At 40.3% G+C, this 25,097-nt stretch overlaps 2 protein-coding genes across 3 annotated transcripts; one reads left to right on the top strand and one right to left on the bottom strand.

The window, feature by feature from the left end:
• The first annotated feature begins 619 nt into the window (after positions 1-619).
• On the top strand, positions 620-9,961 carry rbbp5 (retinoblastoma binding protein 5). 2 transcript variants are annotated; one of them, XM_014986242.2, is made up of 14 exons: positions 620-768; positions 3,780-3,805; positions 3,944-4,116; positions 4,288-4,428; positions 4,506-4,668; positions 4,879-4,988; positions 5,122-5,241; positions 5,312-5,465; positions 5,539-5,610; positions 5,791-5,908; positions 6,078-6,147; positions 7,326-7,564; positions 7,972-8,049; positions 9,650-9,961. In XM_014986242.2, the coding sequence occupies exons 1-14, from the start codon at positions 750-752 to the stop codon at positions 9,700-9,702; spliced, it is 1,536 nt and encodes a 511-aa protein (XP_014841728.1). In that variant the 5' UTR covers positions 620-749; the 3' UTR covers positions 9,703-9,961. The 2 variants fall into 2 exon arrangements, with proteins under 2 accessions (XP_014841728.1, XP_014841727.1); XM_014986241.2 differs by having other exon boundaries at positions 7,972-8,205.
• Positions 9,962-12,486: 2,525 nt separating this feature from the next.
• LOC106926979 (cyclin D-type binding-protein 1) lies at positions 12,487-23,365 on the bottom strand. The gene is made up of 11 exons (XM_088005827.1): positions 23,243-23,365; positions 22,070-22,129; positions 21,730-21,809; positions 21,459-21,540; positions 20,668-20,764; positions 19,689-19,762; positions 17,373-17,449; positions 16,931-17,202; positions 14,950-15,010; positions 14,707-14,753; positions 12,487-12,625 (listed from the first exon to the last, which is right to left on the bottom strand). The coding sequence occupies exons 1-11, from the start codon at positions 23,328-23,330 to the stop codon at positions 12,517-12,519; spliced, it is 1,047 nt and encodes a 348-aa protein (XP_087861953.1). The 5' UTR covers positions 23,331-23,365; the 3' UTR covers positions 12,487-12,516.
• Positions 23,366-25,097: the final 1,732 nt, after the last annotated feature.

The raw sequence follows: 25,097 nt of genomic DNA, 5'->3' as shown, positions 1-25,097 counted from the left end.
AGGTGATGAGCATTTGAAAAGCTCAAACAGTACCTGAACCCTACCCCAAATCCCAAAAGAGCTAAAAAGGAGAGAAGAAGCTCAGACCATCTCTTCCATCCATCATAATGGACAGCGATCATATCCCGTACTCCAACATCTTTCTTACCAAAGGAGGTGGATTAGCAGAACTACTACCAGCTGATGGTGTCATTCAGGAAATGTTACTGCCCAATTACTGAGCTGTTATATGCCATGAAAATCACGAATCTGTTATGCAGTAACAAGGTCTTCAGTCAAAACCTTTATTACAAGATTTATTGCAAGATTGACTGCTACTGGAGATCCGTCCTGTCCACAACATCACCATCCTGGCAGCAACACTTAATTTAATTTAACTTAATTGATCCTATTGGGACAAATTAAGTCTTTTTTCTTTATTTAATTTATTTGTATATTCATTTAATCAAACTCATTTATGAAAATCAATTTATTTATTTATTGTCATTTTGTTTTAAATATGATGGGTGTGTTTATCTATGTAATGCATCTGCTACAATTTTAACATTTTAGCCCAAACTCTACCTGAAGCAGAATCATGCAGGCAGCTATCTTTTAGTTCAGGCGCTTCTTCGGCAGCTCTGTTTGGGGTCCTCAGTGGCGCCGCTCTCAGGGCAATTGCAACAAATGTTAACAGAAACGAATAGAATTGACAAAAACATTCCGTGAAATCGGGCTTTAGGGGACTTTGGATTCTTGGACAACCAGCGATGAATCTCGAGCTGCTCGGTAAATATATAAATAATCTTTTTGTTTCTGCGGCTCAGTTTTTCTGCAGCGCTCCAGTCTTGTTGTGGTTATCTTCCTCTGTTAGCCGAGGACGCTAACAGCTAAAATTCTGGTCACAGTACAAATAAAAACAATTAAAGTTGTTAACTTAGGTTAAGCTGCCTAGACTGAACGGGTAAATAAGAACAAACTGATTAATATTTACAAATGAATCTTTTTAATTTTAATACAAGCAGAAACTGTCAGATAGCTACATTTAGCATACATTGTTCGGTTATATTAAATCTAATAACGCCTGGAAATAGTGAGGCCATATGCTGCCAGCTGATGTAAAGTAATCAAACTATTTACAGATTTAAAGTTTGGTTACTCAGGTTTGTTACCGTGGAAACACCGAAGTAAATGGAGCAAAAACACTTTATTTATTATGAGATGAGGCAAAGGGAGTGTATTTGTTTACCACCAGTCAAACAGTGATTCCAGGTTTTTCTATGGGAAGATAATATCGAATAAAACATATTTTAAACGAAAATAGACTAACTATAAATAACGCGGAAAAGAAACTGTAAAATTAGTTATATTTAGCTTAGTAACTTTTGGAGTAAATGTTTAGGAGTCGTTTTACTTCACTGAACTTTTTAAAATTATTATATTATTGTGAGGTACTCTTGAGTAAAATCTTTGAATACTCCACCCACTGCGGTTAACCTCACTGGATAAAAAAATGCTTGTTGAGGAACAATAGAATTTATGTTAAAGTGATACCTCTTGTTTCTACACCAGCTTTGTTGCTTAATGTTGTTTTCTATCTGCTGAGCCTGTTGAAACATTTGGAGATCAATAAGCTACTACAAACTGTACATATTGTCACTGGAACTACTTTACCCTGTTCTAACATATAGACTTTACCCACTGGAGGCATTCATTTCATAGAAAAACAGAGGTGAAAAAGTCTTCTAGAACTTATTTTATAAGGTTATTTTTATGTTTATTTTATCTTCGTCTCAAATGCACCAGAATTTGCACAGATCTTTGTATCTATGTCTCTCTGATGTCATTCAAATATTAAATCAGATGTCACGATCAGTTACTCAGTACTTAATAGCCTTTTTTATCAAACACTTTTACTTTAACTTGAGTATAAACACAACGAAGTGGTGGTATTCATACTGCAGTACAGTTTTTGGCTGCTCTACTCAGCTCTGCTAATAACTTATTTTTTCTATAACTGGAGAGTTTCTGCTGAGATAATATCCATCTTCTATGTGTTGGTCAGGACTCAGGCAGCAGTAAAATACCTTTACAATAATCTATTAAAAATAAAAGCATGCACAAGGTTTTCCCTTCACTAAACATATTGCATCAGTGTTACAACATTTAGGTATATTCTGCAGTTCATAACCAATTATTGTCTAAATTTTAAAAGCTAACCATCATCGTAAAGGTTGGATAACAGAGATGTAGTGGTCTCTAGAAAGTTGTAACTTAGCAGTTTGCCAGTTCAGTTTCCAGATTCCTGTCAAGCTAGGCCAATGTGATGTTGATATTGTAGTAGGGCTGAAACGATTCCTCGAATGATTCGAGTACCTCGATTACTAAAATTCCTCGAGGAAAATTTACCTGCCTCGAAGCTTCGTTAATCTATGTTTTATTAGTTGGCGCACCGTGTTCCGGCCGGGACTTCATTTGCGTTGCGCGGAGCTCTCACTTCCGCCTCCGAGTTGTTGACAAAAGCTAAGTCTCAGCGGCATAAAGTCCAATCTTCAAGATTGGCCCGTGGGGATTTTATTGATTGATGATAATGCCCGACTTTTTATCGTTTTTGGGGAACCAATAATTATCCTTAAAATGACTGGGGGAATGCCTGGAGTACGGCAGCATTTCTCCTCCGGGGCTGCTGGTTGAAAGCGAACGGCGGGAAGAGCGCTGAGGTGAGCGGATAGACTGAACAGGGCGGGCGGCTGAGTAGCTGATGCTTACCGTGTAAATGTAGCTTTACCGACGAACCGCACAATAAATTTCATATCCCGGTCTGAAGAAACGGGTGGCGGAGCGCATCGTACATGGCTGGTAGATGAGTTTCTGAGTGTGACCAGTGAAGGTGTCGTAAATATCCCGTATTGCTTCCCCCCGTGTTCTTCCCCCGGTCTAACGGTTCGTCAGTCCGCTGGTCTATTTCCTCCCCTCCACCCATCTTACGTTCGTTCATTCGCCCTCTCCTCCCACTCCAGGCGGCATTTCCCGTATTTTCAAACCCAAAGCGTGACAGGTTAGGTGGCAAGGTGAGTTTAATTAATCTATTAAACTCACTGAAGATGAATACATAAACTAAAAGCTGGATTGTAGACATTTTTTATAAGCATATTTGTGAGCCTGCCTCTTTGTTACTAAATTCAATATAATTTCAGATTTTTATATAACTTTTCTTCTGGTTAACTTAGAAAGTGAGCTATTATTGTTACAGGTTAGTTTTCTAAACTACAAAAAAGCAACTGTTAGGGATGCTCAAATATGAAAAATTGGACTGATATTGATATCTGATAGTAACACCGGTATTATGCCAGATTTACCAATATTTCATTTTATAATTTTTTTTATCCGATTACTCGATTAATCGTAAGAATAATCGATAGATTACTCGATTACTAAAATATTTGTTTACAACAGCCCTATATTGTAGTTTTGACTCGCACGTGATTCAATCTTGTAAATGAGATCAGAGCTGTAGAATCTAAAAAGTTGCCAAATAATGAACAGAATATTTGGGACGATGTTTGGGGACCTTTGCTGAGTAATTTCACACAGAAACCAGTAAAAATGTTATTTCTTATATCACTGAAATGCTCTGACTGCTGTTTAAAACTCTTATTCCTTTTGTTTTCACTATCTTTTCCCCTGAATGTTTCAGTTTATGACGTGCCTCAGGTCTCCTTCCTCATTCTGTTTTTGTATATGTTGCTGTTTTGATGACTTTAACATTTAACATGTTTTTTTTATTATTACTTCTGTAGAATCGTTTGGGCAGAACTACCCAGAGGTAAGCCACCGTGTTTTAATCCTCCAGCAGCTTAATGAGGAGTGAGGAATCATCTTGGTTAATATTTGTCTCCTGTAGTTGGTTAGTAGAATGTTGTTGGCTCCATCAGCTGTGATAACTTTGAATTTTTGTGTTCAGGAGGCAGATGGCACGCTGGACTGCATCAGCATGGCGCTCACCTGCACCTTCAACCGCTGGGGCACCTTGCTGGCCGTGGGCTGCAACGACGGCCGCATCGTCATCTGGGACTTCCTCACTCGGGGAATCGCTAAGATCATCAGCGCACACATTCACCCCGTCTGCTCCCTGTGGTGAGACACGGCCGTTCAGGCTGCAGGTTTCCGTCACAATGAAAACGTTTTATGACAATACGAAGTAAATCTGGTCTGATCTGTGGAAATGGAGACAGGATCTGCTGCGTCTTATGAAGATAGATTTTGTGCTGAAGTCTCATGTGAATGTTGTATTTTTGTTGGGTCCAGTTGGAGTCGAGACGGACACAAGCTGGTGAGCGCCTCGACGGACAACATCGTCTCTCAGTGGGACGTCCTGACTGGAGACTGTGACCAGAGGTTCCGCTTCCCGTCCCCCATCCTCAAGCTGCAGTACCATCCCAGAGACATGTGAGCGTCTCAGCGTCTGTCTCTACCCAGTAGGACTGAACCGTCATGGTTCTGACCAAACGCTGTGTGTGTTTCAGAGACAAGGTGCTGGTTTGTCCCATGAAATCAGCTCCGGTGCTGCTGACGTTATCAGACTCGAAGCACGTGGTCCTGCCTGTGGACGACGACTCGGACTTGAACGTGGTAGCGGCGTTCGACCGGCGGGGGGAATATATTTACACCGGCAACGCCAAAGGAAAGGTTGGTAAAGTGTTGGGTCATTAAAGGGTCAGGTCCTTAAGGGTGGGTATAGAGTTTTGTGGGTGAACTAGGTGGGTAAAGGGTTGAGTTGGTAAATTGGGTCAATTAAGTTCAGGGTTCGGTGGATGAACGGTTGGGTTGGATTCCTGGTCTGGATGGACGGAGGGTCAGTCTGAGACAGAGGCATCACCATGATCTGTCTCGTTGCAGATTCTGGTGTTAAACACCAACACTCAGGAGCTGGTGGCGTCCTTCAGAGTTACGACCGGCACCAGTAACACCACAGCCATCAAGTCCATAGAATTCGCTCGAAAGGGCAGGTGAGGTCCAGAGGGGCTCTCGGTCCAGTTTGTCTGGTTCTGTTGGGGCTCTGTTGTCACATTCTGAATATTAAACGCTCTAGATGATGCGGTCGTTAAAAGTCCTCGTCTCCACCATGTTCTCCTCCTGCAGCTGCTTCCTGATAAACACAGCCGACAGGATCATCAGGGTGTACGACGGCAGAGAGATCCTGACCTGCGGCCGGGACGGCGAGCCAGAACCCATGCAGAAGCTGCAGGATCTGGTCAACAGGTACGCGGCGCCACTCTTAACTCGGCTGCCGTCAGGGTGTGGATTCCTAAAACGACTGTTTCCTTTCCAGGACTCCGTGGAAGCGCTGCTGCTTCTCCGGCGACGGCGAGTACATCGTAGCCGGCTCGGCCCGGCAGCACGCCCTCTACATCTGGGAGAAGAGCATCGGGAACCTGGTGAAGATTCTGCACGGCACCCGAGGAGAGCTGCTGCTGGACGTGGCGGTGAGAACGATACCCGCCGCTTTCTGCTCCGTGTTGCTCCGAATGCTTTAATCCTGCCTCTGCTTCCCTCCAGTGGCATCCTGTTCGACCCATCATCGCCTCCATCTCCAGTGGAGTGGTGTCCATCTGGGCCCAGAACCAAGTGGTACGACAGACGTCAGCTGCAATTAGATCAGTCGACAGCTTGCCGTAGAAGAGTTTTCACCTGATATTCAATCTGTCACTATCAAACCACATTGTGTTTCTGTCTCTCTCTCACTCTGTGTGTGTGTGTGTGTGTGTGTGTGTGTGTGTGTGTGTGTGTGTGTGTGTGTGTTTTGTGTAGGAAAACTGGAGCGCTTTCGCTCCGGACTTCAAAGAGTTGGACGAGAACGTCGAGTATGAGGAGCGGGAGTCTGAGTTTGACATTGAGGATGAAGACAAAAGTGAACCGGAGCAGACGGGTAACTATCGGGCCGCTGGTTCTGTTGGGGCGCTGGTTCTATTGGGTCGCTGGTACTATTGATCTCTGGGTTCTAAAGCCGCTCGTGCTTTTGGTCTGGATTTGTTTTCCCGTTTGTCTCCTTGCGGCTCAGAGGTGACCTTGGAGGTGACCTTGGTTTCCTGTTTCAGGCGCAGACGCTGCTGAGGATGAGGAGGTGGACGTGACCACGGTGGATCCCATCGTCGCTTTCTGCAGCAGGTAAACATGAGGCGGCTTAACAGGACTCTGAAAAGTGTGGCATGCATTTCTATTCAGTCCCCTACACACTAAAAGCCAAGAAAATGTCTCAGATTTTCATTTATTAAAAAGCATAAAAAGCAAAAACAATACACAAATCATTTTCATGTGAATGAAAATAATTTATGTCTTAAAGTCAATGGGATTGACTTTAAGTTGGTCAATCCCATGAAATCCTACTAAAGTTTACGAGAAGTTCTAATGGCGCCTGATCTGACCTCCACCAGAAAGAACCAACTATTTTGGAGTTCAAAGTTGATGACACAAATATTATCACCATTTTTCTTTCAAAACAAAAACTTAATTTACATTTTTCTTTAGAAATTTTAAATTTTTTAAATCTTCATAGTCTGTCGTCCTTCTGTTATTGTGATTTATAGTCAGTTGTTTGTTTTTAAGAATGTGCACATCTTTAATTTTAATTAAATTAATTAGCATATCACATTTCAGCTGCAAGGCAAAGTGCTTTACACCATTAAAAACATAATGCCGTTCCCAATTATGAAACAAACAATAAACATCAAATGACATCAAAATCCTCAGACAAGTTCACATCAGATTTATTGATCAGTCTTCCAGTTATTATGAACCAAAGGTAACTGTAAACAGGTGCAGCATTCAGCTTCTATACACCACTAATCTGGAATAAACTTCCTGAAAACTGCAAAACAGCTGAAACACTGTTTCAAACTCTTAAAACTCACCTGTTTAGAGTTGCTTTTGAAACATTATAAATGAAACATTGATAAACATTCTGATGTGTAATACTACCGCCAGACAAAATTTTATGTTTCTGTTGCTGACTGTTGTCTCCTACGACTTTGTATTTTTGTGTTTTTATGATGTAAAGCACTTTGAACTGCTTTGTTGCTGAAATGTGCTATACAAATAAACTTAATTGAGATTTTATGGTTCTAAAGTGTGAGGATCAGATGGGTTTTGGTGCGTAAAATTCCAGGAGCACATTGTCCCACACTTTGATAATGAAATATCTTTATAATTAGTGTTTTTATTTTCTGTTTATAACCAGAAAATAAAGATTCTCAGGTGAATCTTTACTCCTACCTTTCGAACCTCCTCTGCTCACATCAGAGCCAGTAAACGTTCTCCAGTTTTTGAGTCTCTGTTTGTTTGTGCAGTGACGAGGAGCTGGAGGACAACAAGGCCCTACTGTACCTGCCCATCGCCCCTGAGGTCGAGGATCCAGAGGAGAACCCATTCGGGCCGCCGCCGGACACCTCGGTGCCGCCTGGCGCCCCGGACGACGCGCTGCCAGGCGGCGGTGACAAAAAGCAGAGGCAGCCGTCGTCTGAAGGGGGCCCGGCCAAGAAGAAGGCCCGCACTACCACCATTGAACTGCAGGGGGTGCCCAGCGACGGTACGAAGGGCCACGGGTCTGGTTCTGCTGAGGAGGATAGATGGGTTTATGTTTGTTAAATGAACATTTCCTGGACTTATTTATGAAGCAATAAATCAGTTAACAGCGATATAAATTAAAATGAACTCAGTAATTTTTATTTGTATGATTTATCTTTTTATTTCTCTTTTCTCTCTCGTCATCCAGTTTTTGTTAGAAAAATGTTCAGTCTGGTGCTTTGGTCTCCACTATTACTTGAAAATGGTCTCAAAACAATAATATCGTTTATCTTGGTAACTTCTGGAACAAGAAAATGTGTTATTGTGACAGGCCTATTATTTATCAATGTGTTCTTATCCAAGAATCCAGAATGTCTCTCAAAGTTTCCCCAGCGTCCTGAAGGTCCGACCTTTCTTTTGTTTCCTCAGAAGTGCACCCCCTGCTGGGCGTGAAGGGGGACAGCAAGTCCAAGAAGAAGACAGCAGGTCGGCCCAAAGGCTCCAAAGGTAAAGACAAAGACTTCTCCTTCAGGCCAAAGCCCTACAAGGGCGAGCGGCCCCCGTTCCCCATGGGGCCTGAGGCCCTGAGCAGCTCTGGCCTGGGGGGAGGAGGAGGAGGAGAAGGAGGGATGAAGGTCAGGGCAGAGGGGGCCCTGGCACCAGGTAAGCCCAAACCCCCACCCCCACCTGCTGCTGCTGCTGAGTGTGGCTGACCCGCTTAACAAACCCGGCCTGTCCCCAACCCCTCTGTGTGCCGCTTTCAGCCCCCGCCCCTCACCTTGAACCACCCAGCTGCCTGCTGCTCTACACCTGATTCACCTGTAAACATGAAGATCTGCTCCAGTATCTGACTGATGCGGCTGGACAATAAGTCAATTATATCCCGACAGCCATGCGATCTGATAGAATATTAAATATATAGAATATCAACTGAACTCTGATCCAGAACCGCACAGCATTCTGGGAGATGTAGGCTGAGGTAAACCTGTGGCTGCTCAACATCTCACTGCTAGCTAAGATAGGTTAGTGGAATCAACTCTCTCACTCTTTGGTTGCCTAGCAACTCACTCATTCCTTGGTTACCTAGCAACGACCTGCTGAGTTTAATGCCCCGCCTCTTTGCTTCATTGTTTATGAGCTACTCTTCCTGGGCTCCATCATTAAAACACAGACACATGGAAATCCTTCAGATGTATGACGGATGACAGATTTAACATGCATATCAATAAAAAAATTAATTACAGATCACACAAAAGTTGATAAATACATAAAATATACAGTAATTAACCACTATAACTATAAGTATGTAACTCCTAAAAAGCTTTTGAGCTTCTTTTTTAAAAATTGACTGCTGTTCAGCTTTAATTGGAGTTAACAGTAGAGAGTTTCATTGCTCTTTAAGTAATGGTACATTTGAGAAAATTTGTTTTTGCTCTAGGAATTTGAAAATGTCCTTCAACTGCAGCTCTAGTTGACATATTCTTAGAACTAGTTAAAATAAAAACATGGAGTGAAAACTGTGGGTAAAACAGGAAAAGTCATTCTACTGGTTTAGCAGAATTTCAGATATTTAAGACTAAAAACTAATCAATAATTACCAATATCGACTGATATAAAATGCTTGTGTTGTGATAAATTTTTCAGCCATATTGTCCAGCCCTACTGACTGAGGATAGGTGAAAGCTGCTGCAGCCTCTGATCCAAATGGGTTTTAGTCGGGTTCTGCTTGGTGGTTTCCCTGCAGGCGAGCTGATTGGTCCAAATGAACTTCCTGCTTGACCTTTGACCCTCCTGCTCCCTCTCCCGCCTCGCTCCGTGGACTTTCTGTGTGACCTGCTGTGGTTCTGCTCGGGTTCTGGCTACTGTGTCCCAGATGTCTGTCATGTATTAATGTTGGACCTGAAAGCTACAGCTTCATGCGTTTATTCAGAATCGCCTCTGCAGGCCTGGGTTTCTGATTTAGGACCAGCGTCTTCCTGTTTGACCGTTTCTGACTGAAATTCACTAAATCAGATTTTTAAACAGATTTCTGTTGCAGCGGCTTCGGCTCGGCATCTTTGACCTCTGACCTCTGACCGTCCTCTGACCACCTTCTGTCTTCCTGCAGGGAGTCTGGTCTCTCAGGCATTCAAGCAGCACAACATCGGAGGGATGGACTGATGGCGAGGAGCGCCGATCACCTCAAACAAACAGACTCAAACTCCATGTTGTGAACAGACTGAATTAATTCCTGCTGAGCAGATCTGAGATCAACCTCACAGGAAATCTCCTGGACTTGGATCTCCGACCAGAACCGGGAAGCAGCAGAGATCCACACGTCCTCCTATCTCTCTAGGATTCGTCTTGTATAGAAAACCTTCATGTCCTCGTAGTCTGTTGCCCTTCCTGTTTTTATACGTATTAAACTGTGTGATTTATAGTCAGTTGTTTGTTTTTTAATGATCAGGTGGTTCTGGAACAGCTGAACCATCACAGGTTCTAAACAACTCTGACGGGTTCGGAACAAACAAAATTGGTGTCAAACGTTTGTGCAGCAAAAATGTTCCATTTGTGCTGCTATCATTGTGAAGAAATGAAAAAAAGGTTTCCAGAGGTCAACGGAAATTAATGTTTAAATGTCACTTTGCCTCAGTGCTGAACTATGAACATGAATAGATTCACTTTAACAGATGAAATTAATTTTGAACTAGGCCTTATTTAGGATTTACAACAAAAAAAGGAACCGATGTAGTTTGTGATCACTAAGGGGCGCTATTAAACTCATTGTACTTCTTAAAGACATAAAATACTTCAAAACGTGGGCTAGCCATCTAATGAGCCTTTTCAAGCTATATTTTATGACTGACAGTCATCAACACTTAACTTCATGTCTACTTAAAGCTGGTTGACCTCGTGACCTTTAAAATATATTAATATGTTTCAAAGCCAAAACAGCACAAATGGAAATTTTGCTGCATGATCATGGACAAAATTTGCTTAATGAGGGAGATGGTTGACCTTTCATGACCTCTGGAAACACTTATTAACTTTAAAATGATTGTGGAAAAAACAAACTCCTTGGCAGCGTTAACAGAATTTGACGTGATGGTCCCTGAACATTTTCGAAGTCATACTCTGCTCAATGCAAAACAACCAGGGCTGGGCCGTGCAGTGAACGTCCAGTTACTCCAGAACCCATGCATACAGCATGAAACACCTTCAGACACCGATGCATTGAGTAAAACCAGCATGTTTGGACTAATTGTGATCATAAAAAAGTTGTTCTGACAGCTGAGTTTGTCTAAATAATCCTGAATGAGGCTCATGTTTAATGATTTTAGTCAGAACCAAACAACTGAGGCACAGTAAACGGTTTATTTTTTATTCCTCAGAAAGATTGGTACTTACTGATCTGTGAAGAAATACATGTTGGTGACAGAGTAACTTTGGAATGTAAAATACCTTGTTATGGGAGAAGTAGGATATTTAATAGGTTTAAGCTCCGCCCCTAAGCTGTTCTACCTGAACTAAAGCAGGAAACAGTTTGTGATCATCGTTTCCTGCAGAGAGACTCCCAGACAATCAGATCCACCTTCAGACCAAACTAGCAGCTTCCTCTGAGTGAGTCCAGCTGCAGGAGAGAAACGTGGAAACCTCCAGCTCTGCTGCTTCAAGCTGCTCACACTGGAGGTGAGTTGGGCCAAAACACTCAGAGTCACTTTGAGGGAAGTTAGTAGAGGAGGGAGGGGAGCCGAGACTGACTGACTGGCCCGGGGTCTTTCTGCATGGAGCTTGCATGTTCTCCCTGTGTATGCGTGGGTCCTCTCTGGGTACTCTGGCTTCTTCCCACAGTCCAAAAACATGACTGTTAGGTTAATTGGTCTCTCCAAATTCTCCCAAGGTGTGAGTGTGTGTGTCCCGTCTGTCTCTGTTTCCCTGCGACAGACTGGCGACCTCTCCAGGTTGACCCCGCCTCTTGCCCGGTACGTTAGCTGGAGATAGGCACCAGCACCCCTCCCGACCCCACTAAGGGACAAAGGTGTAAGAAAATGGATGGATGGATCTGGAAACTTTATTAGCTACACTTTGCTAGTACCAGATAGGAGATGTGAATCTCCCGTTCCACCACATCCCAAAGGTTTTCTATTGGATTGAGATCTGGTGACTGTGGAGACCATTGGAGTTCAGTGAACTCATTGTCCTGTACAAGAAACCAGTCTGAGATGATTCACGCGTTATGACATAGCGTGTTATCCAGTTGGAAGTAGCCATCAGAAGATGGATACACTGTGGTCATAAAGGGATGGACATGGTCAGCAACAATGCTCAGGTAGGCTGTGGCGTTGACACGATGCTCAATTATCTGACACAAGGCAGGATTGATCCACCTCAAGGTTCGATGTGTTGTGCATTCAGAGATGCTCTTCTGCATACCTTGGTTGTAACAAGTGGTTATTTGAGTTACTGTTGTCGTTCTATCAGCTCGAAACAGTCTGGCCAGTCTCCTCTGACCTCTGGCATCAACAAGGCATTTGCGCCCACAGAACTCACTGGATATTTTCTCTTTTTTGGACCACTATCTGTAAACCCAGATGGTTGTGCGTAAAAATCCCAGTAGATCAGCAGTTTCTGAAAAACACAAGCCAGCCGTCTGGCACCAACATCCATGCCATGTTCAAGTCACTTCAACCATCTTTCTTCTCCATTCTGATGCTCGGTTTGGACTGCAGCAGATCATCTTGGCCATGTCTAAATGCATTGAGTTGCTGCTGTGTAATTGGCTGATCCAACATTTGCGTGAATGAACAGTTGGGCAGGTGTACCTAATAAAGTGGCCGGTGAGTATATGTCCGGCTTTTATGTTGCCTTTCCCCCAGAGTTAAAATAATTTGTTCCCATTTTTATTTTCTGGCGCTAAGGTTTTACATAAACCAAAACAATGGTTCTGCAAAGGCGGCCATTAGATGCATGTTACAATCTTTTTATTAAAGGAAATCAGCCGTCCAGCTCAATCAGTTCTTTGGCTTTCTGAACATTGTGGTCGACGGCTCCCTCTAAGAACTGAACCCAGGTCAGCTCTGCTTCTCCACACACATGGCTGGATCTGGAGGGTGAGCACAAGTCAAAGCTGTCATCACTAAAACAGCAACATTTATCACAAACCATTTTAATGCCAGATTAAAGACAACATGCTGAAACAAAACATTACACTGAAAAAAATGTTCTTCACCATTTTAGAGGTGACTAGTGGGGAAAACTGAGGTTTAGTTTGATATGTAGCCTGACTCTGCATATCAGTCTTTCTGCATATGCACACAAAATCGTCAAGGTTTCCATGACAGGAAAGCTGATATCTAACATCTCTACAAATGCAGATATAAACTACAGGATGTGCTGCAGCTAAAACAAAAGAAAGAAATGCTCCATTTAGATTCTGTTTTAACATAAAGGTGAGTGAACAGCTGCCCTCAATCGCTAAAAACTCATAAAAGTAGAAAACAAACTGTAGAATCAGGCTTTAAAAAGTAAAAACAAAAAGACATTTTCAAATGTTGATTTCAGTCACTAAGGGGATAAAAAATCTGTTCAAAACCAACCTGGCGCTGTGTTAAAACTAATTGATCCTAAACCTTATAACTACTTGTTTTCAAACATCATGTTTTGTTTTGTTTTTTGAGTTACTCAGAAGTGGCCGTCTCCTGCAGGGTCTTCTAGTAGATAGAAAAATTCATGATTGCATCAACTCTGTGACATTGTCCAAGGAAAGGCAAGTACACGATAAAACAAAAAACTCATAACATCAAAGTGTAAAGTAAAGAGAATGATTGTATTTCTGGACTCAGAACTGGGTGATGTGCTCTGTCTTCCTGGTTTTAGTCAGAACGCCAGCAGCAGCGATCTGGATCAGCTGCAGGATTGATTTTTTTAGTTAGACCTGTTGCAGTAATAAATGCGATTAAAGATAAAGACATGGATGAGTTTCTCTAGATCTTGCTGGGACATTAGTCCTCTAATCCTGGAAATGTTCTTCAGGTGACAGGAGGCCGGCTTTATAACTGTCTTTATGTGTCTCTGAAGGTTCCGGTCAGAGTAAAGTAGAATCAGCTGCAGACCATCACTCTGCCTCCACCATGTTTGACTGTTTCTGAAAGCTTTAGGTCAGACGGATGTCGACACAAACCTTCCAGAAAGATCAACTTTTGTCTCGTCAGTCTAAATAATATTTTTCAGAAACTCTTGGGGATCATTAATGCATCGCTGCTGAATGTTAAAGGATCTCACTGTGGTTCACTTTGTAACCCTTTTCAGACTCATAGATTGATTTTCCACTTTTCTGATGAAGTGTTGAGACCTTTCAGCCATCATAAATATCCCATTAAATCATTATTATATCTGCAGATCAACAGAGTCTAACTAGTAAAAACCAGTCGCCACAGAGTCAGTTTCTTCCCCCAGGCTTTCTGTCTGAAAAACAAAATCAACTCCTTAAAGCCTGAGCAGGCAGCTGTAAAACAAGATAAACATGTTTGCACTATTTTCACATAAAGTACTGGGGTGCATATTAATATATGTACATATTCTTAATTAGTATTTTCTTAATCTTCAGTAAAGTTTATATATTTATGTCTGAACAATGTGAGCATGTGAAACCAAACGTTCACACACATAAACATTAAAGTTGATTCTGAAGTAATAATCTCACCTGGGTTTGGCTTGTGAAACGGAGCTCAGCTTCCTAATTTTATCAGTTATTGATTTAAAAAGAAGGACAGTTACTTTTTCCTAAAGGGTCAGGAGGTTTGGATAGCTTTGTCCTCTTAATAAATGAAATTATCATTTGAAAACTGTTTTCAAATGGCTCCAAAAATACAATCTCAAGTATTTTTGACTACTTAATATCTCAGTACACTTAATATAAGACAAAACTAATTTACAAGTAACTTTCAGTAAGATGTTGGAACTTGTTTTAAGTCAGTAATCCCTTAATATTTATAAAAGAAAAATATAGTTCCACTGACAGATCATTTCACTGGTGACATGAAAAAATGTCTTATTTGTTGTAAAATGCAGGTTAACTGTAATCAATATGATAATTGTAATGTTCTGCATAAATGAAATATTTTATGTATATCATGTACTCTTGATTTTTACAGATTCAAGCTACTGTGGATAAATAAATCTTACCTAATCAGTTCCAAAAATTTCCTTAACAATGCTGCCAATTTAGACATCTAGATGGAGAAAAAGAAAATGTTTGTTATTCTTCAGAAATATAAAAAACAAAACTCAATGCCAAGGTTATGGAAATGCCTAGAATATCAAAAATGGTATTTCTTAAGCTTCATAAACAACACTCTTATTATTTTGAGGGAGAGTAAATAATTTCATTCTATTTTTCAGATCAGAAAGAATGCAGGGTCGTCTTACGTGGTTTTCCACTCCAGTGTAATTCATGGGTGGGTAGAGACAGAGGGCGAGATCGTCCACACTATGAAGGAAAACATCAATAAAAGGAAAATATCTTCATGGGAGTGAACAGTTTAAAAAAACCCTAAACTTTTGACATCATCTGAAGGAAACAATACAAGTCAAAACATCCTGCAAATAACTTGAACCAGGCACAAACAAACATATTTTGATTTAAATTTATAATTTAATCAGCAGGAGTCTGCTTAGTTAATGTACAAACCGGATTCCAAAAAAGTTGGGACACTAAACAAATTGTGAATAAAAACTGAATGCAATGACGTGGAGATGCCAAATGTCAATATTTTTTTCGTAATAGAACGTAGATGGCAGATCAAAAGTTAAATCTGAGTAAATGTAACATTTTAAAGGAAAAATATGTTGATTCAAAATTTCACCGTGTCTACAAATTCCCAAAAAGTTGGGACAAGTAGCAATTAGTGGCAGGAAAAATGAAATTGAACATATAACAAACAGCTGGAAGACCAATTAACACTAATTAGGTCATTTGACAACATGATTGGTATAAAAAGAGCATCTTAGAGTGTCAGTGTCTCTGAATTGGTGATCCTGAATTGGTGTCTCTGAATTGGTGATCCTCTTACTGTCTTGGCTTCAGAGCCAAGATGGTAAGAGGCTCACCAATTCCACCATTGTTGCGCAGAAAGATAGTGTAGCAATACCAGAATGGTGTTACCCAGCATAAAATAGCAAAGGCTTTTAAGTTATCATCATCAACTGTGCATAACATTATCAAAAGATTCAGAGAATCTGGAACAATCGCTGTGCGTAAGGGTCAAGGCCGTAAAACTCTACTGGATGCTCGTGATCCCCGGGCCCTTAAACATCACTGCACCTCAAACAGGAATGCCACTGTCAAGGAAATAACAGTATGGGCTCAGGAATACTCCCAGAAAGCATCGTCACTGAACCCAATCCACCGTGCCATCCGCCGCTGCCGGCTGAAACTCTACAGTGCAAAGAGGAAGCCATTTCTAAGCTCCACAAGCTCAGCCGTTTGCACTGGGCCAGGAGTCATTTAAAATGGAGGGAGGCAAAATGGACGACTGTTCTGTGGTCAGATGAGTCACGATTTGAAGTTCTTTATGGACCACTGGGACGCCATGTCATCCGGACCAGAGAGGACAAGGATAACCCAAGTTGTTATCAACGCTCCGTTCAGAAGCTGCATCACTGATGGTCTGGGGTTGCATGAGTGCTTGTGGCCTGGACAGCTTGCATGTCTGGAAAGGCCCAATTAAAGCAGAGAACTATGTTCAGGTTCTAGAACAACATATGCTCCCATCTAGACGTCGTCTCTTTCAGGAAAGACCCTGCATTTTTCACAAAGATGATGCCAGACCACATTCTGCAGCAATCGCAACATCATGGTAGGAGAAGGATCCGGGTACTGAAATGTCCAGCTTGCAGTCCAGATCTTTCACCTATAGAGAACATTTGGCGCATCATAAAGAGGAAGGTGCGACAAAGAAGGCCCAAGACGATTGAACGGTTAGAGGCCTGTATTAGACATGAATGGAGACCATTGCTATTTCTAAACTTGAGAAATTGGTCTCCCCTGTCCCCAGACGTCTGTTGAGTGTTGTAAGAAGAAGGGGAGATGCCACAGTGGTAAAAAATGGCCTTGTCCCAACTTTTTTGGGATTTGTTGACGTCATGAAATTTTGAAACAACATATTTTTCCCTTAAAATTATACATTCTCTCAGTTTAAACTTTTGATCTGCGATTTGTGTTCTATTGTGAATAAAATATTAGATGTTGACACCTCCACGTCAGTGCATTCAGTTTTTATTCACAATTTCTTTAGTGTTCCAACTTTTTTGGAATCCGGTTTGTACATCATTAACTTTTTCCATTTAGTTGCAACTTTTTTCATTCTCTATGTAAAATCCAGCAGAAACAACAACACCATCTATTTACCTGGTGCTGATTTCCCGGCTGATGTCGGCCAGATCGTCCAGCTGAGCGACCTTCTGAGGTTCGGCAGCGTCACTGTTGTCCTCGACGGCTGACCCGAGTTTCCTCAGACAGGCTGCAGCTGTTTCAAATATCTCCTGACATGCTCTGATCACCTGCTGGTCCTTCTCTGACATGGACATGCACTGGTTGTTGGGAGGACCGTCATGGTCAGAGTTGTCGTCCGGGTCGTTAATGAGGCAGTCCTTGAATGGGTCCTCGGGTTCGGATAAGATCTGTGAATGTGAAGGAGAGAGCAGCTGTTGATTCTCAGCAGTAAACCTGGATTATTCTGTAAAAATTAGGCTATTAAATATACAGAAACAACTAAAAGTTCAAATATAAGATTTTCTTTGTAATAAGGACAAAAACAAAGAAAAACTTTGAAAACTGTGTTAGTGTTTACCTGCTTCATTTCCTCAATGGCATCTTTTACAACTCCAGACTGAGATGATAGAACGACTAGCAGGGCTTCCTTATTGTCTGTAAAATACACATTTTTCCCAACAATAAACATGTTAAGAACTCTGAGTGTAAGTAAAATAAACTGATGATCCAGACAGTGGTAAAACAAGTTAAACCCAATCTGGAAATCTAACGTCTTCTCTTTAGGATTTTCTTTTAACCAAATATCAAAATACTAACACGAATAAAATGCACAGTGGGTGTAACTCACCTCAAATGAAATACCTTGTAAAAATATGAGTTTAAGGCTGTTGCGTTCACACTGCAGTCTGAAGTGACCCAAATCTGATTTTTTTATTTTTTTTGACTTAATGCAACCTGTATCTGATCTTTCCATGACAGTCTGAACAACACAGGTCGGGTTTTTTTTGAATGCGACCCAGGCCACTTGGGTATCTGATACATCATAGACATGAACACGTAGACGCCTCATGGAGCGGGTCGGCCCGTTGCTGTGATACGCAACAGCGTCCGCCATATTGAATGTGGCTTCTCTGCCAGTAAGCTAATACAAGTAAATGGACCAAACTTCAGAAAGTGCCGCTCTACAAAGTATTTTAAGTTAATAGCCATCATTGACACATTTTCTCACACACATTAATATATTTGGTAATCAAAGTAAAGACTAAAGACAGAGTTTCTAACTTTTGATGTGATTGTTTTGGGGCATTTCTGAATAAAGAGCACAATGTTTTTGTTTGATATAAATGATTCTGATAATTTTTATATTGACATTGATGAACAGACACTTTTTCAGTGTTTTAAGAATATATTTATATAATTCCATAATTTAATGTACATTTAACGTTTCAAGACAAGAAACATTACATAAGCTGTATTAATACACCAATACTTCAGATTGAGATATTTGAAAATAGACAAAAAGTGAAAGAATAAAACATTATTTATTAAACTGGGAGCACTGGTCACAGACAGGGCTTCAGTCTGCTGGTCACACTGGGAGAACTCCAATGACTTCTGAGACGTCCTGGTTCACAGGCTAAAGCCAAGGATAAAAGAGAAATTATTCAAAGGAGTAATAGAAAATACATACACGTTTCTTTCACATTCAGAAAAAGACATTTTCAGCATGTTGGGCTCTGACTCGTAGCATCTTTATAGCTAAATACCGACATGGTGAAGCTGAGCTGGGAAACAGACTGAAGAACAGCAGCTCCAGCTCTGATCCTGACTGATCTTTCCTCACTAAATCCTCTGGTCTTTAATGGACTTCCACTATAACATAATATATGCTCAATATTTGCCCTTAAATCAGCTCTATCTCACTAGAAAACAGTGTGAAAACGTTAGCTGCTACACTAACAATCAGCTGTTACATCGGGCCAATTTAGCTACATAGGAAATATTTCTCGGTTGTTTAGAAGCGAATTTCTGGCTGCAAAGTCAAGTAATTCTGATCTTTTATCCTTACCTGTGAAAGGTGATGCCAGTGAATCCAGTTTGTTTCGTAAAACGTTTGAAATAAGTCCACACAGCACAGGACTGCCACAAAGAAGATGGCGGTGACGTAACGTAGGACTCAGCGCTCCATGAGGCGTCTAGTATTAATGTCTATGATCAGGGGTGTCCAAAGTCGGTCCTCGAGGGCATGTTTTAGTTCTCTCCCTGGTGGTAGTAACAACCTTTTCAGCTTGTCAATGTTTTTTATTTAAATAAATGCTCTTATTCCTACATCGTTACATTGGAAAACTTGATACATACTTGCAAATATTTTACTCTCAAAATAAAATATAACTACCTGAAAACTAGAAGCACGGATTCAGTCAAAACAATGCTGATGTTAATGCAGGTGAAACATTCACAAACAAAAAACATTCACAGTGTCGAGTAAAAAAGGTTGTGGTGGATAGGCGTAGCTCTGGATCATGTGGTGTTAGTAGTGATTATAGATCAGCTGGTGACTTTAGTGAGTGGGTTTATGAGGGAAGTCTACTTTTTGCTGACTGCTTTAAGCTTGAATGATTTTTCCTCTTTGATTACTGTTTAAACCTGCAGATCCATTTTTATGCCGCTTTTGGACACGGATGTCTGTTATCCACTGATGTTCTGCCTTGGATATTTGAAGGTATTGATAAAAAATAAAACCATCTTAACTGCAGCCTAGATTTAAGTTTTGATCACCTGGTGCTTCAACAATGATTCCCCTATTCAGCTGTCCGGCGACTTTGTTTGACAATTGCTAATGAAGCTGATCAACATTTTGCAGCTGAGTTTTGCCTTATTTGTTTCTGCTCACCTTTTGGTAGCCGAGCAAAGCGATCACAAGCAGACCAAACTCCTCTAGTAGACGTGATCTGCTCCTGGGTCAGGCTGAATGGCAGCAGAGAGAAGAGCAGATAGAGGGACATGATGAAGCTGCATATGAGGAAGATATCCAACAACTTCCTGTTTTGTTTTCCTGGTAAAAATAATATTTCTAATGACAGGCTGCTTGCAAACAGAATTCAAACAAGTTGAAAGGGGTCTAAATGCTGACTTTAAAATACTTCTGGTAGTTTATAAATCACTAAACTACTTTGCACCCAAAGTTGTTGTTATGCTAACCTTCTGGTTCTGGTCTGCTATCCATCTCCAGATTCAGAACCAAACATGGAGAAGGAGCATTCAGCTTCTATGCACCACAAATCTGGAACAAACTCTGAAACCCTGAGTTCATTTAAATCAAGGCTACTCCCAGCTGTTTAGAGCTGACTTGCTACACAAATAAACTTGACTTGACTCAGAGTTCTGTGGAGGATATATTCAAAAAGAGGTAAATGAAATCTGTGCTATTGCTGAGTTGCTGTTCCAAAATAGTACATTAGTTTTATGAAACCTTGAAAAATCTGAAATTGTCAAGAGGTACAGAGATGTGTCCCAGAGAAGCGGTGATATGCCAAATTCGACAAAGGCTAAAATAATATTTTTCACCATGATGCAACATGTTGGGAAATTTTAAAAACTGAAGCAAAAATAACGGGATTTCTACAACCTTTGACATTTCTCTGGCCATGAATGGTCAGCTCTTCTGGGTGAAGAGAGGACAACTATAGTGCAGAAATAGGTGAACATTCCCCCAATCTGCTGGACTTGATGGATGATATGTTTAGTATAATTTATTTGTGAATCCAGTGAACAAAAAGCAAACAGCCTTAAGAAAACAGCAGCCAGAGATTGTGGAGGCTGACTGCTTTGTAATTCCTCCCATTGTGTCTGTGAGATAGTGATGTGTTCACCTTTGCAGTGGTGAGCTGATTATGACCTCCACCAGCCGTAAAACGCCATCCAGGACCTCCACAGTGGCGTCCCTGACCTGTCGCCGTAGCGTCACCCCTGAGGCACAGACAGGACTGAAATACTCAGCCAGACTTAAAGAGCAGGCGCAAATATTAATCACTCTTTAGCAGAGGTAGGCAGAGAACAAAGAAATGTAATCAGGTAAGAGTAGCACTGTTTCAACATATTTTTACTCAAGTAGAAAGAAACAGTCCAAGAAATGACTCAAGTAATAATAAAGTATGTGGAAAAAAGTCTACTCAGGTACTAATCAAATTATGAATCATTTAATATTTAATAACTACATATTCAGACAAACTAAAATATCAAGTTAAGTTAAAATTTTGGTATTTTAGGGACAAAAATGACAATAATTCATATAAGTAACAAAAAAAATGAAATCAGGCATAAGAGCATTTTTCCAAATCAATTTGTTTCAATAAAAACCATATAAAACTTGAACAAATACTGCAGGTGTGTGTCTGTGTTTGGTGAATTTTTGATTTTGAGTCATTCAGTGGGTAGAAAATACAGAAATTTTACTCAAGGGAAGAGATACTATATAATAAAATTACTCAAGTACATCGTAGTAAAATTACTCCTAAAAGTACATTTTTTTCAAAAAAGCTACTCAAACATTTATATTTAATTGAGTAAATGTAACTAGTTACTATCTAACTTTGCTCATTTGTAACTCAGATCTACTTTGTGTTGCTAATAAAAATCAGACTTTATACAGTTTAAGAGTCACCTTGGCTTTTGTGAAGGCGGTCATAAACTTCACTCAGAACCTGTATGCTGTTCAAAACAGACTCTACCAGCTTTTCTCCATCCTGTAAGACAAGCAAGTTTGTTTTTAGGACACAATAACATGTTTATATGGCAGTTCAACATGCAGAAAATCAACAGAATTCCTAAAACTACCAACTTAGAACAATTAGATGCTTTTAGATGATCCCTGAATGAATAAGCAGAATTTTGTGTACAGATACGATTATTTGTGTTGAAAATTACAAACTGACTTGTAAAGATGGCTGAGGGGGTCTAGAGAAGGCCAGGCTCAGTTTAGTCACATCCTCAGACATTGCCTCCAGTGCCTGGTCTGAGGAAAAGTGAAGAAAAGTTTGGAAACATTTTCAAAGTATTCAACAGAAAAGAAATGCTTTATTGTAACTCAGATCAATAATGATCAATTATGAGCAATAATGTGTGATGATAAAATGCCGTAAATGAGCACTATTCTGAAACAACTGACATTGTATATCTCATCTTATTGTGACAAAAGATGGCCAGTCAGAAGATGGGAGGTCACTTTAAGCTACATGGGGTCTAGAAAATGTAGATTTGATTAGAAAACTCAACTGAAAGATTCCCAGAAAAAGGAGCGATCGAATGATCCACTCTGTTCACCTGATTCTCCATCTAGAGGAAACAATACAGAAAACACTCTTTCTACTTGATTCTGCCTCATGAGAACATGTGTCAGTACTAAGCATCAAACACATAATAAATAGAAGCAGAGACAGGCCCACCTATACAAGTTAAATTGTTTTTGATATTTTACATATTCACCAATCTAATATTTTTATTTACCAGCAAACTCAGCAGCTACAAATGTTTTACTGATGAAGACTTAAAAAAAAAATCAATGTATTTTTATCTGTTTAGTTGTTTTTTCTTTTTTCAAAGTACTCTGGATTTTTAGAAGCTGTTTGGCACACTTCATGTAAACCTCTTGTCAAAGATGAATTTGGCTGATGATCGTAGATTGTCATTTAGGAAATGGCATTTTCACCTAATTTTTCACTACATTGAACATCTTTAATTTGCTGTAGCTTAAAAACTACAGTACAATAAAATGCAGAAACAGTGTTAAAATTGATTATATAAAGGTTTTGCAATTCACAAACTGGGTTTTGAATATTCTGCTATCAGTATATAATAAGAAAGGCCAGGTTTTAAGAGCATAAAGTTGCGTTCACACCAAACGCGTTTCACGTCTGGTTTAGATTCAAAGTCGATTTTCGAAATTAGATTTTGAATGTAAACCGCGTTTGTGGTGAACGCACCATTAGTAGTCGTAGTTTTTAAAATTAAAGAGGTTTCAAAGTAGTGAAAATTAGTTAAGACTTTTAGCTATTTCCAGAATCGGAAATTAATCTCGGCTTTATGACGGTAATTTAAACAGACATCAGATAAAATTTCTTAATTTACATAATTTAAAACTGCAAAACTAAAAATGTATATTGTTTTCGTTTAAAATGAAAGGCAGTTAATCACGATAATGACATGCCATACATATGTTTTTGTATGTTCTGCTAGATCGGAACTATGAAATATAAACAACAACGTTGGGGTAAATAAAACAGTTGATGTGAATATACTAATAGCAGAGTAGTAAACAAACAACAGGAAAACGGATTTTAAGAGACACTCCATGCGGCTTTAAACGTTAGCTGAAAATTAGCATAAATTGCTGTTGTTATTGTTCAGTTTTTTTTATTACCTCCGCAACAAATAACTTGTCATATTTACCTCTTACTCGGTCTCTGATACACTGGATGGAGTTTAGTGCTTTTCCTAGAGGCACAGCCAAAGTTCCTTCACAATTTTCAGGATTCATTATGCCGAAAAGAGATTAGCAACACAAATATTATGTAACTGTAACTGGCGCATAGCTTCCGTTTCCAAGGCAACACGACAACCGGAAGGTGATTATCCTGGTTCTAGGACACTTCCTGTTTTTGTGAGCCTACGCAAGTAAAATGAACAATGTCTCTCTTTTCAACATCCTTGGTTAATTTGCAAACATTTTCTTGCGCTGTTGCGAAGGAAGTCACAGCGGCGAATTCGCACAGCAATAAACTTAATAAGTTCTTCCATGAAGAATTCATCCACAGCTATCACGGTAAGAAAAGACCTAGCTTAGCGAGCTAACCGCTGGCTATGAAATACTTAGTACATAAACATCGTAATAAAGAAGCCTAATTTAGTGCATAGGTAAATCCCGGGGAGTCCGGACCCCCCAATCTTGGAAAAGTCTAGAATTGTCCCCCCCCCCCCAATAAATCATGAAAGAAACCCTTGTATTTAAACAATATCAATATAAAAAGGCAATAGAAACAAAGAACTTAGTAAATCTGTCATTCATCTATTGTTAGAACAATGCTTCAGTCCAAAGTAGGACTGACTACTCTAACGGAGCGTTAGATTCGCTTAAGTGAGGAGTTACCTGTTGTTGGGCTCTGCAGTACTAACAAGAAACCCTCCAATAAGTAAATATTTAAAGCAAAAGACATGTAACACGTTTTATTTACCGGGTCGGAAGTTCTAATGCAAACACGATCGGCCCTACTTTGAACCCGTTCAGTGCCGTTCAGTTCTTTGCAGTGCGAAAACGGCTTTAGTCCGTCACGATATTAGGTTTTCAGGCCGGATATTTATTTTGCGATCATTAACAAGCGCTCCCCTGAATACAGCAGTGGATGATTAGTTCATTTTAAACTCCAGCTCTGCTAGTTATTTTGGTAATGGAAGCGAAACGCACAGATTTGCGCAACACCTTGTAGAATCAATAATTTTTGTTGGGTCATTAATTTGAACACGTTTTGTTGATTTTTGTTGGTCTTTATAAAGTTACGAACGTTTTGATAAGCCAATCAGAGGAGTACGTGCTGGTCTCAGCCTCCTGGCGGCGTTCAGTTTGTCACCTAATGCCTAGATCCACTCAAAACCTTCCGCGATCGACGTATTGCAGCCCTGCTCTAGCAAAGCACGAAGAGTTCAGAAACAATATGACATGGGGAAAAAAAACTATTTATTGAATGATTAAGTCGTGTTTTAGATTGTTCTTGAAAAACTAATCAGTCACGGCTGCTCAGTGAACCCATAGATTTTTTTTACAGCAGACAGCCGCTCCCCTCTCTTGCAGGTACTGCGTACTCCCGCTAAATCTTTTAGGGCTACGAAGTACCCTACCGTACCCGCCTACTTTCACCCCTGAGTAAATATAACTAGCTACTATCTAACTCTGCTCTTTTGTAACTCAGATCTACTTTGTTTTGCTAATAAAAATCAGACTTTATACAGCTTAAGAGTCACCTTGGCTTTTGTGAAGGCGGTCATAAACTTCACTCAGAGCCTGTATGCTGTTCATAACAGACTCTACCATCTTTTCTCCATACTGCAAGACAAGTAAGTTTGTTTTTAGGAGACAATAACATGTTTATGATTAAACATGCATGATTAAATACATGTTTAATCATGCATTTTCAACAGAAGATGCATGATTTTCTGTTGACATGCAGAAAATCAACAGAATTCCTAAAACAAAGAACTTGGAACAATTAGATGCTTTTAGATGATGCCTGAATGAATAAGCAGAATTTTG

Source organism: Poecilia mexicana, unplaced genomic scaffold, assembly GCF_051168715.1.
Source record: "Poecilia mexicana isolate PSO_F unplaced genomic scaffold, ASM5116871v1 scaffold_5, whole genome shotgun sequence".
Lineage (NCBI taxonomy): Eukaryota > Metazoa > Chordata > Actinopteri > Cyprinodontiformes > Poeciliidae > Poecilia > Poecilia mexicana.
The sequence above is the reverse complement of the archived record's forward strand: the minus strand, read 5'-3'. Positions and strand labels throughout refer to the sequence as shown.

Bases quoted from the DNA above. Each gene is read 5' to 3' on its own strand.
- LOC106926979 (XM_088005827.1), bottom strand. From the start codon at position 23,330: ATGAATCCTGAAAATTGTGAAGGAACTTTGGCTGTGCCTCTAGGAAAA. The intron at 19,763-20,667 runs GTGAACACATCA...GCTGCCATTCAG, and splicing joins ATCAGCTCACCACTGCAAAG to CCTGACCCAGGAGCAGATCA. The intron at 17,450-19,688 runs GTGAGCAGAAAC...TGTATTTTACAG, and splicing joins CTTTGCTCGGCTACCAAAAG to ACAATAAGGAAGCCCTGCTA.
- rbbp5 (XM_014986241.2), top strand. The intron at 5,242-5,311 runs GTACGCGGCGCC...TTTCCTTTCCAG, and splicing joins CTGCAGGATCTGGTCAACAG to GACTCCGTGGAAGCGCTGCT. The intron at 5,909-6,077 runs GTAACTATCGGG...TTCCTGTTTCAG, and splicing joins AAGTGAACCGGAGCAGACGG to GCGCAGACGCTGCTGAGGAT.